This window comes from Mus pahari, chromosome 15, assembly GCF_900095145.1.
Source record: "Mus pahari chromosome 15, PAHARI_EIJ_v1.1, whole genome shotgun sequence".
In the NCBI taxonomy this organism is placed as follows: domain Eukaryota; kingdom Metazoa; phylum Chordata; class Mammalia; order Rodentia; family Muridae; genus Mus; species Mus pahari.
In genome coordinates, this window is record NC_034604.1 from 67,825,339 (window position 1) to 67,842,905 (window position 17,567).

At 47.4% G+C, this 17,567-nt stretch overlaps 1 protein-coding gene across 4 annotated transcripts in view; it reads left to right on the top strand.

Annotated features, from left to right (window-relative positions):
• Myo5b (myosin VB) overlaps nt 1-17,567 on the top strand; it is a 295,975-nt gene that overhangs the window by 178,952 nt on the left and 99,456 nt on the right. For all 4 annotated transcript variants that reach the window (XM_029547256.1, XM_029547258.1, XM_029547257.1 and 1 more), the window contains exons 9-12: nt 1,272-1,381; nt 6,840-7,105; nt 16,112-16,193; nt 16,692-16,832. In XM_029547256.1, coding sequence (XP_029403116.1) covers nt 1,272-1,381; nt 6,840-7,105; nt 16,112-16,193; nt 16,692-16,832 — 599 coding nt within the window. The remainder of the gene's footprint in view (nt 1-1,271; nt 1,382-6,839; nt 7,106-16,111; nt 16,194-16,691; nt 16,833-17,567) is intronic.

Here is a 17,567-nt window from a genome sequence, read left to right on the forward strand (position 1 = left end):
TACATACGCAGCTAGAGACACGAGCTCTGGGGGTACTGATTAGTTCATATTGTTGTTCCACCTATAGGGTTGCAGACCCCTTCAGCTCCTTGGGTAATTTCTCTGGCTCCTCCATTGGGGTCTCTGTGTTCTATCCTATAGATGACTGTGGGCATCCACTTCTATATTTCCATTTTCTCTTAATGGTTCTCCTCAGCCTTGGGTTTAGGGCTCTGACTGTCATGTTGGGTCACTCACTTTTTATAGTTGCTTATCATGGGGTGCTTGGTTTCTGTTTCCTGTAGTATGCGGGGCTTGTTCAAGAGGGCCCATGGTAATAACGAGGGCTTACTGAGATCATGCTTGGGCAGCCCACTTTGTGGATTTCCTGGGGTGGTTGTTAATCCTAGTGAGCCCTGTCTTTGCCTCCCATTTATATGCAGCTGCACTGGATGTTGTCACTTGAGTAAAGGGTAAGGAGATGTGGCTCAGGAGGAAGCTGGGAGAGCCACTGCCTTTTCTTCAATAGAAGGCAACTTTACTAACTTTCATCATACCGTCCTGTCAGCTTTGCTAGTAAGTGTGAGATCTTCTGAAATGTAAAAAGAACTAACGCCTTCAAACTAAATCTAACTTTAAAGAGATGTGCCTTGGATAACTGATGCAAAGAGCAAAGGCGACAATCAAGTTTGTGGCCATAGTGTTTCTCGGCTGCGTGCGTTTCTGTCAGTGTTGGGGTGTGCATAGAAGATATAGGACAGCTACCCTCAACTGGCACCGGCCATAAGCCAGCTGGCCGACCAGTCCCTAGAATAGCAATCCCAGGGATGGTGGAAGATTCTCCTTTCTTCTCCCCTGTTGGCCCTGTGTGTGTGCCACAGATGTTTGCCGGATATTAGGTTTGGAAAAAAAACAACTACAGATAAATGGCCACCCTTATTAAACTCATAAAAGCATCCATAAAGTATCTGGTTGAAATGAAGTCCAAAATGAGTCAATCCTATGGCTGCCCCTCTGTGCCCTTAGAGAAGCTCAAATGACAACGAGCCCCATCTGGCGTGATCCAGACAATCAGTGAGGATATTTCCCCTTCAATCCGGGAGCCCCTCTGCCTCTGAGGTTCTACTTAGAGTGGTAATGACTGGGCCTGTCTGGTTTTAGGAGTCATTAACCCTAATCCAGGAAGGAAAATTAAACAATTTTTAAAGTCCTTGTAAAGGGTAAAAAGTCCTTTCTATCGTAGCACAGATGTCGAGTGTCATGTCTGTTTGTTTTGTTTTTTTGCCCTTCAGGAGTGCGGGACTCGCATCAAATAAGCATCTTTAAGATAATTGCTTCTATCTTGCACCTTGGAAGTGTGGAGATTCAGTCTGAGCGGGACGGGGATTCCTGCAGCATTTCAGTAAGTGGCACCAGAGATAAAATATTCACAGTCAACGAGGATCCTCTGGCCTGATACCACAGGCATTAGCCTCTGTGCTTAGAGGGCACCCCTGGGTTATTTATTCTAAGCAGTAATGACTTCTGTTTTCTCGCTGATAATTTTTTTTTTTTTTTAAAGAACCAATTCATTTCAAATCAGCTGCCTTCAAGTTTCTATCACTGGGGCAAGGGATTTAGTGGCCAGTCAATAAATTTGTCTGATGGGTTTATTTTCCAAGTACTCTGAGGTACATAGAATTCTACAACATGTCATCAATCTATTGAGTACTACGTGGGCTCCAGGCTGATGAAGTCTTTGCAGCAAGCAAATGGAGGGTTGGACAACATAGTTGGTGACTGCTTCTAAAGAGCTTGCATTCTAACCAGGTAGCCAGGACGGGACAGCACTGACTGACCTTTTCCCCGTAGAAGACAGAATATTAAGTGAGGCCTCTCAGTCAAGGTCCTACCAGCTCTGACAGGTCCTTAAAGGCTCATAAAGGTCCTTTCCCTGGAGCCTAGTGCCGCAGTTGACATATAGTAGACAGGAGGTGGCTGTGTGGGATGAATGTGCTGGAGAGAGCTCATGTTGGTAGGAAAGATGGCAGTTTCTATCTGTGCCCTCTCTGAAACACAATGCGTTGGCCAGAGCTAAAACTCCACTCTGGCCTTGGATAAGTACATCTGCCATGGTTTTACTTCTGTGCCAATCTGTGGTTAGCCTCGAAGGGGAAGCACTAAGTGTGATTCTTATTTCTTGGGATATGGAATTTAAATAGCCAGATTCTAGGAAAAGGACACATATATCACTAGAGAATTCAGATGTGTGTGTGTCCATTCCAGCCACAAGCGCAGCCATTACCCTTACCACTTACGGCCGTTGCTGTCTGTGTAGGACAAGAGTTAGCAGAAGTTCAAAACGCCCCTACCTTCAGGGAGGGAAAGACTGGAATTCTGTAGGTTCAACAGGGCTCCTCCCCAACCTGCCCTCCAGCCCCACGTGAGAGCTTGGAGGTTCCCCGGTTCCTCTGAAAAAGGTACAGATTCAGGAGCTTGCAGTAAGCATCCCAGAGCCGTCTCTGACATCTGACATTCACAAGTTGCTGTGCATGTGTGTGTGTGTGTGTGTGTGTGTGTGTGTGTGTGTGTGTGTGTGTGTACCGTAGGGTGGATGGAACCTACAGGTGTAGTAGAGCTGGCAGTCATGATGCTGTGATGGTAAGGACAAGTAGCCTCCCTGGTGAATACAAGCCCTAGCTGGCACTAGCAGTGAGTGTGTGAGGCTGGTGACGAGCTTATGGCAGTGTTTATGCCTCCCTCTGCACACCTCTTCCTAGAAAACGCCCTATGCGTCTTCAGGGAAGTTGTATTCTGCAAGAGAAGGTCAGAGAAGACTGGGAGGACACACATTGACAAATCCCTGGCTTAGGCTGGGACATGCAAGAGAGGTGACCAATATTTCCTTCATCTCTAGCCACGTACCACCCCTGTTCTCACCAGTGGTCTCAGAGCCACACTCCTGGTCACAGAGCTTTTGTTGGGTTGTTTCTGGTGTGTGCATTGTGCAAGGTCAAGGTTTAGGCTCCATGGCACACTAAGCCTCCCTTGCTCCCAAGTCTTAGCACAATGAATATGCATTCCTTGTGTGATTATTCTCTCTCCCTCTCCCTCCCTCTCTCCCTCTCCTTCTCTCCCTCTTCCTCCCTCTCCCTCTCCTCTCCCTCCCTCCCTCTCTCCCTCCCTCTGTCCCTCTCTCCCTCACTCCCCTCTTCCTTCCCTCCTTCTCCTCCTTTTCCAAACCGAGAGGGCAGTAAGTCTGTTCTTAGTCACCTCTGCAGTATTCAGGGCCCAGCAGGCACTCTAGAATGGATAGCTGGTGATTCATTGAGGCTGTCTAGGCTTCAATGGTAATAAGAATGGACACCAGTGTGGATGAGACAGAGTTCAGTGGGTACCACTGAGGAAGCAAAGCTCTGAGAACTGTACCAGAGGACCATGCCACTTTTTTAGAAAGTCCAGCCTTGGGCTTGTAGGTTCAGTGTCACTGATAGTCCTTCACACCTGGGCATTCAGATGAAGAGCAGTGGCAGGGGGAGTCACTGTCACCAGAGCCTGTTCCCACCACCACCACTAAACTGTAGGGCCACATCTATTATGTTCTGCTTGATATACTGTGTCACCTGTATTTGTGAGGTCTGTACAAAGATGGGACCATCAGGCAGAGGACACAGGTGAGAGCCAAGATGGCCTAAGATGGGAGGCTTGTTAGCATGGGTCGAATGTCTAGGCTGTGGGTGTCATGACAGCATCAGGGTTGCCAGGGTTCAAATCCTGACCCTGCCATTTCTCAGGGATATAACTTTAGAGACGTTCCCTCCCCTCCCTACATCCTTTCTTCCTCCGCACACTGAGTGGAAAGAGAACAGAGCCCTGCATGAAGGCCTTCACTCGGAGCCAATGGTGGTAAGTTCTAAACCAGTACCATTCTGGTTGTTGGGGCCAGAATGGACCTTAAGAACCTGCCTCTTCCTATACAGAGCAACACCTAATAAAGCCCAAGTAAACCTAAGTAAAGCCCACAGAGAAGAACCTCTTTCTTAAAGGGCAGGATGACTAATGTCCCTGCCAGGACAGGCGCAGGCTGGTTCTATTCCTGTATTCACTTATTCAACTGAAATTTTTTAGCTAAAGACCTGGGAGACACACACACACACACACACATACATACACACACCTGCCAGTGACCCAGTGGGACCTGAACATGGTGCTCAGCCCAAGTGTGAGCTTGAGAAGTCTGCCGCTGAGGACGCCTATCGGGGATCCTCCATATGCTCCACAGGCCCATAGGTGGGCTTGCTGTCTGCTTCTAAGCCGCATGCCTTCTGCTCTGGAATTTTTACTTTTAATTAAGGCATGGGAATGTGTTCCATGATTGCCCGGGTTACCTCAGAGTTGAAACACTGTCCAATTAGTTGGACACCAGAGGCCATATTTTCCCCCTGAATTTGGCAATGCAGGTCCATAAAACTGAGCTGCTGTCTAGAATGCTGACTGTTTTAATGGATTTATCATCATCTAATTATGCTTAAATGTAATTGCATGATGTTCAATCAGTTTCTGTTAGTACCTTTAATCAACAGTCAGAAGAAGTCCCACTGTGGTGTCTAGAAACCTGTTCCCTGGCGGCTATTAAAGAGTTAGCTCCCTTACTGTGGTTCTGTCTCTGCCACACTCTAGCAAGATAGAGGCGAGGGGAGGAACAGGAAGGGGGAGAGGGGTAAGGAGTGGGGAAGAGAAGAGGGCATGTGGGAACAGGCCCGTGTTGTTTGCCGCAAGCAAACCGCTCAAATGTCAGGGGATCCGTCTGTAGTGTGTGCCTAGCGATTAAGAAATCTCTAAAAAAAAATAGGTCAGATGAACAAATTGGACACTCGCCACCTATGAACTTGTTGCCTGCCAAGCGGGCTCCAAATCCTGCCCTGAACGGTAACATTATGTTGGAGCGGGCACGGGTAGGGTGGCTGCCGATGGAGCCTGTGGCTAGAAATAGCCACAGCACCATTAACTGCTTAGTGAGTAGGAAGTGTGGACCTCTGCATGCCAAGCCCAGCCTACTCAAGTGGTCTGGCTGGGGGTGTGGGGGGTCAGGGGTAATGCAGGATAGACCAGAATTACAGCTGCCAAGCAGGAGCCTGACCCCAGAGATGAGGATTCTTGGTCCAGATGAGTCTGAGAATGTTCTTTAACCTGTCTTTCAGTGTTCATGACCTCAGCTGTGCTTTAGCACTGGTTGATGCACTCCTGTCTCTATCCCTACCCATGGTTGGGGAACACACTCTTCTCGAGATTTGGGGCAGGGGCATTCTTTTCTAACATCCTATTTTAATATTTGCTTTGCCCAGATGGCTACCTATTGAGAGGGGCAAATGGCCTGAAGATAGGATGTGAAGGGGGAAGTTATAACATTGTCTATGTTAATTTTTTATTAAGTAAGCCCTCATTTCAGTGCTGCAGGCGGCCTCATCAGAAAATGAGACCCATCAACAATCTAGAGCCATTAGGAAATCATGTTCTGAATCTAACAGATTCTCTTCTAGCCTCAGAGTTACTAAGCTGGCTTAGCCACTTTGCCAAGTACAAGCTGAGGGCGTGAATAACCACAGGACGAGAGGTTTTCTGTGGGGTTTCCTGAATGGGCAGCAGGGATTTTCCAAGAGCCTTAGATGGTTTCATGAAGCGAGGTACATCCTTGTGGGGACTTTTGGTTTTCTGGTAGTCCAAAAGCCAGGTGGTATGACTGGTAAGCACATGTCAGGACCCAAAGGAGGCCCTCTGTGGTAGCTGGGAAGCCAGTAGGTATATTGTGGAGCCTGTCTGCGTGTTCTCGTTGCTGAGACTGTCCACTAGGTTTGGGCTTGTCTCTTCCCAGCGCATCTGAACACACCCACTGAAGCCACATACGCTTTAGAGAACTAGAGTGTAAAACACCTGGACACGTCCCACGTCCTGCCTACCTATAAGACAGTCGCCAATCCATCCCTGTTACAGAAGGGGGACTAAAGCCTGGGGACAGGTGGTGGCTGAGTGCCAGGCAGACCTGGAGCTTTTATGCTAAGGGCTTTGCACAGGAGGCTGAGAACCCTCTGCTCTGTGAGTGGTGCCTGCGCCCTCTGCAGATGCGTACCACATGCTCAGCTTGTGCCTGCTACTCTCTGGCGCCTGACTCTGGACTATTTCTGCATTCCTAAGCTGTCAGTTCATAGGCTGTTCCTTTCACCCGTACTGTCCCCTCCAAGCAGTTACCTGGCGCACAAATGCGGCACACAGCAGTTTACCTTGTTAAGCCTTTGTAATGTGGTCATTGGCAGGTGCAAGGATCAGTCTAAGCCATACCGCCCGGGCTCTACACTTACCTGATATGGGGTGTGGGGGCAGAGATAGGGTTCCATGAGGCTACCTGGTAAGATGGAACGTGTGCGTGGGAGGGAGCCTACCTCCCATTCCCCTCCTGTCTTAGTCAGGGTTTGTATTCCTGCACAAAACATCATGACCAAGAAGCAAGTTGGGGAGGAGAGGGTTTATTCAGCTTATACTTCCACATTGCTGTTCATCACCAAAGGAAGTCAGGACAGGAACTCACACAGGGCAAGAATCTGGAAGCAGGAGCTGATGCAGAGGCCATGGAGGGATGTTGCTGGCTTGCTTCCACTGCTTTGCTCAGCTTGTTCTCTTATAGAACCCAAGACTACCAGCCTAGGGATAGCACCACCCACAAGGGGCCCTTCCCCCCTTTGATCACTAATTGAGAAAATGCCATACAGCTGGGTCTCATGGAGGCGTTTCCTCATCTGAAGCTCCTCTCTCTGTGATAACTCCAGCCTGTGTCAAGGTGACCCACAGAGCCAGTACAACTCTTGACCCTGTCTTCTTTTCCTCAGCCCCAGGATGAACACTTGAGCAACTTCTGCAGCCTGCTGGGAATAGAGCACAGCCAGATGCAGCACTGGCTGTGTCATCGGAAGCTGGTCACCACCTCAGAGACCTACGTCAAGACCATGTCCCTGCAGCAAGTGGTCAATGCGCGCGACGCCTTGGCCAAGCACATCTACGCTCAGCTGTTCTCCTGGATTGTGGAGCACATCAACAAGGCCCTGCACACCTCCCTTAAGCAGCACTCCTTCATCGGGGTCCTGGATATCTACGGGTAGGCCTGCACCCCTACGGTTCACACTACCTGATGGTCATAAGTATGTTCCTATTGACACCTGGGAGCCAGCCACAGATTCAATGGATTCCCAGTGGTTCCAGCCAGGAGAATTAATGATATGTAGGGGCCTTTGGGGCTGTTGGCCCCAAACCCCAAACAGACATGCCAAGTGTTTTACAATACAGGTGACAGTTCCCAAGGGACACAGTACTCTGTCAAAACATTCCTATCACAAACCTCTATAGCATCGTTTTTCTTAAGATACAGTCTTACTGTGTGGCCTAGACTAGCTTCAAACTTGAAATCCTCAATGTCCCAGTTATAGAGATTACAACTGTATATACCACCATGGTCAGATTAGGCATCCGTTTTTACTACCAGGAAACAGACCCTGCGAAGGAAATGGGCGGTCCATCCTCATTCTGGAAGCCTCTGTCAGTTTTTGTATCTGCTAGGTTCTATTTCAACCAAGCTCTTGATCTCACTGTCCTCAACTGAGAGGATCGCTTTAATATTGATTTTGCCCAGTTCTGCATTGACTAGTTAGTGCTGTACTAGTTAGCAGTTGTGTGAGTTCTCTTCCTCTTGGAATCTAGAGGGAACTGACAGGCCCTCATTTACGACTGATCTCTTGAGGGTGAGGCCCACGTAGCTTGGAGGGATGCACTCATGGTGAGACATCAGGAGATTGGCTTTCTCTAGCCAGGCTGCCACCAAGAGCTAGCTGACTGCAGATCACAGTCCCTCTCTGGCTGTCCTACGGCTTCAGGGGAGTCTTGCTGGCATTATCATCTCAGCCCCATCTAGACTCAAATGAAGTTGTGTGGACGGGGCTGCATCCCTCTGCTCTTCTCACAACTGTGTTGGCCTCTGTAAGCTAAGAATAGATTCCATTCTCCTAGAAGGACCGCTTCTGTCTTAAAATAGCAACCCAAACCCATAGAGGTTGCGGTGATACAAGAACAGGGCCACTGGAATGAAGCACAGCTTGGTGGGCTGGAACGGCTGGGAAGCCCCTGAGGGTGGCATAAAAGAGACTCCCCTTCAAGGCGGCCACTTCCCATGCAGACAGGCTCTCTCCCCTCCCTCTGGTGCCCTGGCTCAGCAATGGTTTCATGTCAGACTATATTGCATGGGGCATTAGAAAAGAGCTAAATTGTATTTCTGGAACTTGGTGATGCCTAAGATTAAAACCAGAGGCCATGCATGTTTATGTAACCAGGAAAAGTTTTCTAAGGAAGGTGATGTGAACTGGATAGAAGAGAATAGAATAATGGGAAGTAAGAAAGAAAGGCGAATATCCCAGCAGTGGGGACAGGAGGACAATCGGGATGGGAGGGAGCTGGAGACATGATTCAGTAGTTAAGAGTGCATGCTGCTTTGCCGAGGACCTGGGTTCGGTTCCCAGAACCTGGGGGTCCAATATCTTACCTGGATCCAATGCCACCTTCTGATCTCTGTGGATATCACCTATGCAATCATCCAAAAACCCTCAGACACATACACTTAAATAAATACAAAAATTTAAATGTGAACAGAAGCCATATGGTTGATGAAGAACAAATAGCAGTGGGAGGTGCTTCCTCAGTGGCTCCTCAGGGCAGGCCTCTCCCTGGGGCGGCAGGACACCTGCTCTGCTCAGCTTTGCTATAGCATTGTGAGAACCCTGCATTCTTTAGAGAACCTGCTGCTTGACTGTCAATCGCTGGTTCTGCCTTATTCATATATCCCCAACACACACACACACACACACACATACACACACACACACACACTGCCTTGAGTATTTTCAGGTTTCGGGTGAGAAGACCTGTTCACTATGGCTGGTGTCACTCCCTGGGCTAGAGTCCTGGAGTGTATTAAAATGAAATAAGTGCTTGTGTTCAACTCAAGCAATTTTTGCTCTCTGCTTCTGGATTGCAAGGCGCAGTATGGCTTCCTGCCCAGGCTCCGGATGCTGTGATTTCCTTGAGATGATTAACTGTAACCTCCAACTATGAGCCAAAACCCCTTTATTCCTATGTTGCTTTTGATGGGGTATTTTATTACAGTAACATTAGAACAACTAAGACATAAAGGTTAAGAGAATTGAATCAGACGTTATAACCTGGTGACTCCGGGTCTTCCTTCCAAATGTGGCCCTGAACACATCAGCCTTAAATCTCAGCATGGAATGAGAACTGAGAAGAGTTCTGAACGATGAATGAGCTGCTTCGGGTTTATCTATTAATGTGAATATTTCACAGAGTCCCACCCTGAAATAAGCACTTACACAGGATACAAGCAGGCACCACAGGAGCCGGCACCACGCAGCACATCTGTATTCCATAGACACTGACTAGCTGGTAGCTCATAGAGTGGAAAAGGCTATGGCTCCCTTAAAGTCTGTGGTGGCCTGCTACCCACTGGCCCCTCTGCAGGCCTCTGAACAGACCAATTCCAGACACCCAGTGCCTAGGCATAGGAACAGCTTCTCTTTCTTTAGCTCCCTTATCTGCTCTCCGAATAGTGCAAGATAGGCAGTACCCAGAGCAATTATGCCAAGCCAAGCTGTTCTAACTCAGGACCTGTGAAACTCCCTGTGGGATGTTCCTACCAGGCAGGACTGGATATTGATAGAGGACAGCCTGGCAGCTTTTGGCTGGAGTTTGCTTTCATGTTGATTAGCCAGCATTTACCTCGATTGGCTTCGTTAGTTACAGAGCGCATCTTTTACTCCTCTTCTTTCCTTCAGGCATCAAGAAATAAATAGCTCAATTTAGAGAAATACACATTATTGTTTTAATCTTTGACCTCAGCTTTCAATATGCCAGGATTTGGCTCTAGCCAGTCCATTTGTGCAGAGGACCGTGCAGGATGCAGCAGAAAAACCTGTCACGCTGAGACCACTGCAGGAGAGGCTGGGGCGAGAAGTAGGCAGATTGAACTCTGGGAAGAAAGGCATGGGATCTGCTATCTTGTGGTTTTTTGTTTTGTTTTGGTTTGGTTTTGGTTTTCTGTTGCTACGATAAAATACTCTGACAAAACCAACCAAGAGAGAAAGTGTTTATCTTGCTCACAATTGGACGCCGAGTCTATCGTGGTGGGGAAGTCAAGGCGGAGGAGCCGGAAGCATCTGATCGAGTGTATCCCAGACCCGGGATGAATGTCGGTGTTCGTTGGGTTTCGCCGTACAGTCCAGGATCTTTTAATGTTTGCTTTTGTTGTTGGGTTTCAGGAATTTAGTGCATATCCTGAACGTCAACCCATCAGTGGAGCTGAGCTACACGTATTCCCTTTCTATTCTGTAGAATCTCTGTCCTGTAATGGTGAATCCATTGCCTTCATCTTTCTGGTGAAAGAAAGTCTTCTTTGTGTCCTTGGTTTGTTTTGCTTTGATTCCACTCTCCGACGAAGATAACTATACAGTCCCAGTACAGTTACTCGAAGAAGACTGCCCAGCCTCCCTGGGCCTTTGTAAACAGGTGTTGTAGAGAATTAAGGGTAACGAACTGTGATAGACTTACCCTTTGTCCTGTGGACAGCAACCCAGTTCCTGGTGGCCCAGAAGGTCACAGGACATTGTCAGCTTTAGAGCAAGCATAGCGGGTTAGAGTTAGACCTCACAGGTCACATGGTTCTGTTCTGTTGCTCTGGTACAGTCCTGTCATCTGAAGAGAGCTCTACATCTTGGGGTACTCCAATGCCAAGTTCAGTCTTCTAGACTCACGCAGAAGTGTCCACCTTTCTGACATTGTAAAACAGTGCTATTACCTACAAGGTTCATGCTCGAGGACTGTGCAATCAAGGTATCAAAGAAAACCGTGGAACGATGGCTCCATTGGTAAAGTACATGACATCCATGCTTGAGAGTCTGATTTTGGATTCTTGAATCCATGTCTTTAAAAGAAGCTGGGCATGCTGAGGAGGCAGAGGTGAGAGGACCTGCGAGGACCTTTGGGGCTCATTGGGCAAACAGACTAGCAGAATCATGGAGCTTCAGGTCCAGTGAGAGAGAGAGAAAGTGTCTCAAAAGTAAGGTGGAAGAGTGATTGAAGAAGAACACTGTATTGACCTCTGAGCATGAGCGTGTGTGTATGTTCACTCCCATACATGTGTACCCACACACAAGAACACATACACAAGAGTTACAATGCATAATGTTTTGAGAAAGTTTGTGATTTTGCATCAGGGCGTATATTCACACCTCTCCTTGACCACATGTGAGCCATGGGTTGGGCACACCTGGTAGTCCTTTGGAATTATATCCCCCCCCTCATAATTAAGTGCTCAGATGAGGCCCCACATTTTTCCTCTGTCTATCCCAGCCCCCATAACGTTGTGGCATCACCTCTAAAAGCCTAGAGCATATGAAGTTAATACTGCCTTGAAAGGTTCTCATATACTACACAGGATAGCCTCTAGACCGCCTTCTGGTAGTCGTTGAGTGCAGAGGGACCATGGCTTGCTCTTCATTTGCAGTTCTTATAAGTTTGGCTGGTGGATTTGGAGAGGCATTTTCGGATCCCCATGGAAACAAAATCCAGGCACTGGCAGACTGCCTTCCTTCCAGCAGTGCCTTGAGTTGGGTTCTCTCTAAAGGACAAGCTTGTGGACAGGAGCATTTGGGAGCCCTGCTGTTTGAAAGCCCAACGAGCAGACTGTCAGTGATTGACAGACAGACTCTGGGGTACCCTTGAGAGTTCACAGCTTCAGGTGAGGGAAAGGTCTAGAAAAAGATATTGGCTCATATCTCTGGTATCCATGCATGATGACTCTGTTTTTAAGGGTTCGTGTAGGAAAACAACTCCCCAAGGTAGGCTTCCTGTATGCCATTTAGCCCACCATTTATATCCACCTCTTTATGCTCTGCCAAAGGTGGAGGGAGGCCTGAGGTCCTAGCTCCTCCAGTCCATGCCCCAGAGGAAATAGTGTTGCCCAGCCTTCACTCTACTGGGTCTCCAGGCTGTGGGTAGGTGGCTCATGGAGGTAAATAATTAACTCCAAGCCAAGGAAGGCATGTCCCTGTCACAGCCAAGGCATGTCCCTGTCACAACTGTCTTACCTGACGGGGGCTTTCGCTGTTTTAGAGAGGCTCATGGCTCTCCCTTCTCTCTGAAATTGGATCCAATAAGAAGGAAGTTAAAGATATACTCAGGTCAGATATTAACAGGAAACTGCAGGTGATCATTGCACCACCAGGAGGACAGATGCCTTGTGTCGGCCTTGGTGTGTGTGTGTGTGTGTGTGTGTGTGTGTGTGTGTGTGTGTGTGTACACCTTCTCCCACCTTCGAATTCTGGCCAAACTCTTCTCAAGACAGCTCCTGTCCCCCTTGTATAGACTTGCATGTATTTCCTTGTGGCATTTTAATGCTGCGGATTGAGAGTGTATTTATTTTTAAGACCATTTCTGTTGATGGACGGAATTACTACAGGTGTAATTTGGTTGAAAAGGAAGCATTGCCCTCTCTCCTCAGCCGCGCACGTCTGAGGTCAGGTGTCTCCCTCATCCTCCTGGTCAGCCAAGCTGCTCATTCACCTCCGGCATTGCAGTAATTACGCTAGATGGCAGAGGAATTGTTAACAGATAATATCGTAGAAACAGGGAAATTAGGAGCTAATTTCTGCCATCTCAAATTAATGAGAATGTTCTCTGTGGAGCGCTACCAATGTAAACCTTTAAAAAAATGACAAGTGTGGGGTATTTAAATCTTCCGTCTGTAGAGCTCAGCCAGGCTGGCTCTGTCAGAACACCCAGTACCCATTATCTGGCCAATTGCTGGGCTGGCTCTTTAATCTTCCGTGTAGGTTATGTTAATTAAATTTCCTCTAGGCTTGGACTGTCATCAGCTACCACTGTGGCTGGAAGTGGGGGTAGGTTGAGGTTCTAAGTAATGCGACTTGGTCTACAGAAGTGCTATCTGTACTGGGAGGCCCATTTTATGGGGTAATGGCTGTTTGCTGGTCTGTGTTCCACTGGAGCTGTGATTCAGCATGGCATTTGAATCTTTGATCTTGTTTTATTAACTCAGAGTCATTTTTTCCCACGTGAGCATGGCCAAAGGCTATATTTTATCATGGCTGTCTCCAAACAGTTGGTTCCTTTGATCTGAAGGTGACTTCCCACTTCCCCATGTCTTAGACCTTGGTGGGGGTTGGGGGAGACCCTGAGGCTTTTGGAACACTGCTCTGGGCCTGTTAGAGATCTGATGGATCCACTTTGGTAACCCCTACATGCAGAGAGCTATAGCCCCACCTCTGTGTCTCCATCCCTCACCAGGGATAGGACTGCCATCCCTTCCTGAAAGTAGTGTTTAGGAAAGGACTTGCAATGACAGAAAATTCAGTTGTCCGTGTTTAGAAGTGGGATGGTGGGAAGGTAGGGTGGCTTGCAGTGCTGGAGAAGGCCAGATGAAGCCTGAACCTCCAGCTTCTCCCCATTGGTATTTCCCTGTCCTCTCACTCCAGGCCTCAGGTGCTCCTCTTCCCAAACATACTCTGTTCATAGCCTTTCCAAGTGAGCTCTTCCTTCTAAATCAAATTTTTGCCTCTCTCAGAATTAAGATTTTTGACTAGAAGATTCTCTGTGTTCAAATACTCTGGTCTTGCGAGTTCTCAACCTGTGGGTTATGACTTATTTGAGGGCCATCTTAGTTTGGGTTTCATTGCTAGGAAGGGACACCATGACCAAGGCTTACAGTTTCAGAGGTGTTCAGTCCATTACAATGGCGGGAAGCATGGCAGCATGCAGGCAGGCATGGTGCTGGGAGAAGGAGTTTTGAATTCTGTTATCTTGATCCAGAGGCAGCAAGGAGGAGACTGTTCCTCCGCACTGGGAAGAACCTGAACCTAGGAATCCTCAAAGCCCTACACAATGACACACTCCCTCCAATAAGACCACACCTCCGCATAGTGCCACTCCCTATGACTGAGCCTTCAGACACATGAATCTATGGGGGCCAAACCTATTCAAACCACCACAGGGGTCAAGCCACCCTTTCATGGGGGTCACCAAAGACCATCAGAAAACACAGGTATTTAAATTATGATTCATAACAGTAGCAAAGATACATTTATGAGGTAGCAATGGATATAATGTTATGGTTGGGGGTCACCACATCATGAGGAACTGTACTAAAGGGTCCCAGCGTCAGGATGGCTGAGAACCACTGCTGGACAGGTTCTCTGCGAGCTCTCACAGCTGTGTGAGCTCACGTGTGCCACGTCCCTGTCATGTGCAGTGAAGACTGCCTAACACGTCTGGCTCTTACAACCTTCCCACCGTCTCTTCTGAGCTGGATCCCTGAGTCTTAGGGGGTAGAACATGTGATGTAGCTGTTCCAGTTAGAGCTGGGAATTCCAGAGTCTTGTTTTCTGCATGTTGGTCAGGTGTAGGCCACTATTAATTGTTGGGAAAAGAACCTTCTCCGGTGAGGCCCGAGAGCCTGACGAATCCATGGGTGTAAAGATAAGACCTCGAGGGGACAGTTTATTTCTTTGTTTAGCAGAGTCAGTAGTGTGTTAGGTTTTCTCCCGGGGCTTACGACCTAGACAGCCACTAGTTTGCAGCCCAATTAATGGTACAATACATGAGTTCCATCTTGTGGAGTGGGCTTTAAATCATACTAGATATTTTTTAACAGCAAACTATGGTAATACTCCTGGTGAGGTATTACCATAGTGAGGGGAAGGAGTAGACTGACCGGAAGTCTTATGTGTTGTTTTTTTTTTGTTTTTTTTTTTTTAAATCTCTTTCTGAAAAATGTTTGTTTGGATCTCTGTGACACATTATATATGACATTGGTAAAAATGCACCCAAATGTTGAAGCATACTGGTATAGATGAGCTCAATTCAGGAGGAATTATGTAATAAAATAGCACTGCTGACTGGTATTAGAATGATACTCACTCATTCGTGGCAAGGGACAGGTAGAGAAATAGCAAACGACTTGTACCTTTCTGGTGGTGTCTGCTTCTGCCTTCCATGAAACAGTGCTCCGGACACTGGGGGGAATGGTTTCATGAGAAAGAATGTTTACTGTGCAAACATCAGGACCAGAGTTCAAATCCCCGGCACTCACAAAAAGCAGGGCATGGCTAAATGAGCAACTATAATCCCAGTGTTACAGGGGTGGAAACAGGAAGGTTGTTGAAACTTGCTAGCCACCAACACGAACTTCAGGTTCACAGAGAAGATTCTTAATGGAATAAGGTAGAGAGAGGTTGAGCAAAATACCTCCCATCCTCCTCTGGCCTCTTCCATGTACACACAGATGCATGTTGTTTTATAAACACTTGCACATACATGCACATCACCTACAATACCCACACTCTAAAAGGGAGCTTTTTGACATGTTCGTTTTCCTAGGATAAAATCCTTAGAAAAGAATCATGGAGTTGAAGAGGTATATAAAATTATCACAATACTGATAGCAGCGTATGATAGAGAAAGAACCAAATGTCCTTTACTGGGGATTAGTGAGTTGATATATCTATATGTCAGCTCCTGAGTTTCTGAAAATTGGATAAATATGCCCTAGGTTTGAGCAGTAGCAATAGCCCTGTCTGTTCTCTGTCCCCAATCCAGAAACTCCTGCAATTCCCAGGTCTCAGAGCATAGACCTATACAGACCTAAAACTGGTGCCTTTGGAGAATAGCATGGTGGTGTTTTTAGATTGCAAAGTTAACTGATAAAAACGGGAGGCAAAGTATGAGTTTGATTTACTTTAAACATCACCGAGACCTGCTAGTGTGCACAGAGTCATGGCTGACCTCATTGTCTGTATGTCCTCCCTGTAATTTCCTACTCTCAGTTCCTTATCAGTTGAAAAGAAAGCACTTAATGCCCCTGTTTCTAATTTTCCAAGGCTCCCAGCATTGATATTCACAACAGAAGTCTGTGCACAGGGCAGAACCTGGCAATTTGGTACTTGCACAAGGAAGGAGGCAGCCTTGTTATACCCCAGAGAGTACTTCATGGATAGCGTATCTTACCTGTGGCTTCACCTCTTTCCTTTTGCAGGTTTGAGACGTTCGAGATCAATAGCTTTGAGCAGTTTTGTATCAACTATGCCAATGAAAAGCTCCAGCAACAGTTCAATTCGGTAGGTTCAATGCATTGCCGGGGTTGTTGGAATCAGGATCTCACTGTCCCACTGGAGTGACCCCCAGGCCACTTTTCTTCTGAGATTGGTGTGATTCTGCTCCACCCTTCCCTTTCCTTTGTTTTTTGTTTGTGCCCCAAAAAANAAAAAAAAAAAAAAAAAAAAAAATGTCCCTTGACTTTGACCCACTTCTCTCTGAGCCTGAGTTTCAGGGCATCAGGGAACCGAAGGCCAGATGCACAGCTCCTTTAGTTGTCTAGAGTCCAGCAACCCATGCAGGGTTCTACTATCCTATCCCAAGGCAGGGATTGGACAGGAATGGGAAATTAGCTAGCTGAGCTCTGCCATTTCCACTCATGAGTATGAGTTAGAGTCCAGACCTTCTGTGGCACTTGGCTGCCATCCTCCAAGCCACAGAATTCAACAAGAGCTTAGGGGAAATAACTCTCAAGGTATGTCCATAGTACACTCACCTCGGCCTTTTGCTTCTTGTCTTAGCATGTGTTCAAGCTGGAGCAAGAAGAATATATGAAGGAGCAGATCCCATGGACCTTGATTGACTTCTATGATAACCAACCATGTATAGACCTCATAGAGGCAAAGCTGGGTATCCTGGACCTGTTGGATGAGGAGTGTAAGGTAATGCTGCTGCTGGAGTCATTGAGTGGCTCCGGTCCGGGTCTCGGGCAGAAGGCTCCTGTGTGATTCGAGGAACCAGTGAAGTCTCATAGCTGGAGCTGAATCTGATTGTCTGGAAGAAGCATCCGCATCCACCATGCTAGCTAAAAGAGAACCCGTTGAGTATACCTGGCACGTATTATCACCCTAGTCAATGTATGCCTCTCTTGGCAGAAAGCAGGGGCTATGTCGGTGGTATGCATTTGGTCTCACAGGTCTCAGATGCCAAAGATGCAGCTAACAGCTAGATAGGTGTTCGACCAGAGAGGGAGGACTCGGGAGCCCTGGGTGATCTCTATAGTAACAGATGACTGTGGGTGGTAGAAATCCATGACATGATCAGAGACAAATTCCATCCCCCTCTGAATCTTCGGGACTTTTCTGATATAAGAGAGTATTGTGACAATAGCAGGTAGGATGTAGGGTGAAGAGATCCAACTTTAACCAGTTATCCAGTGCTCTTGGTCTCCTGCACTGTGAATTGCTGGAGGCTGAATTTGATATCGACAGTGTCTCCCAGTTCTTTGGCTGTTTGAGGTGAGCGTGTACCAACCCCTCCTTCCAGCGATAGAAGCCTGCATCACATGGTAGAGAATTCATATGGCTTGATCTAGAAAGAGAAGAACCAACTGCTTTGATTTTGGTTTTCCCATAATTTTCTGGACAAGCACTGAGTGTGGCTGGGTATTTATGAAA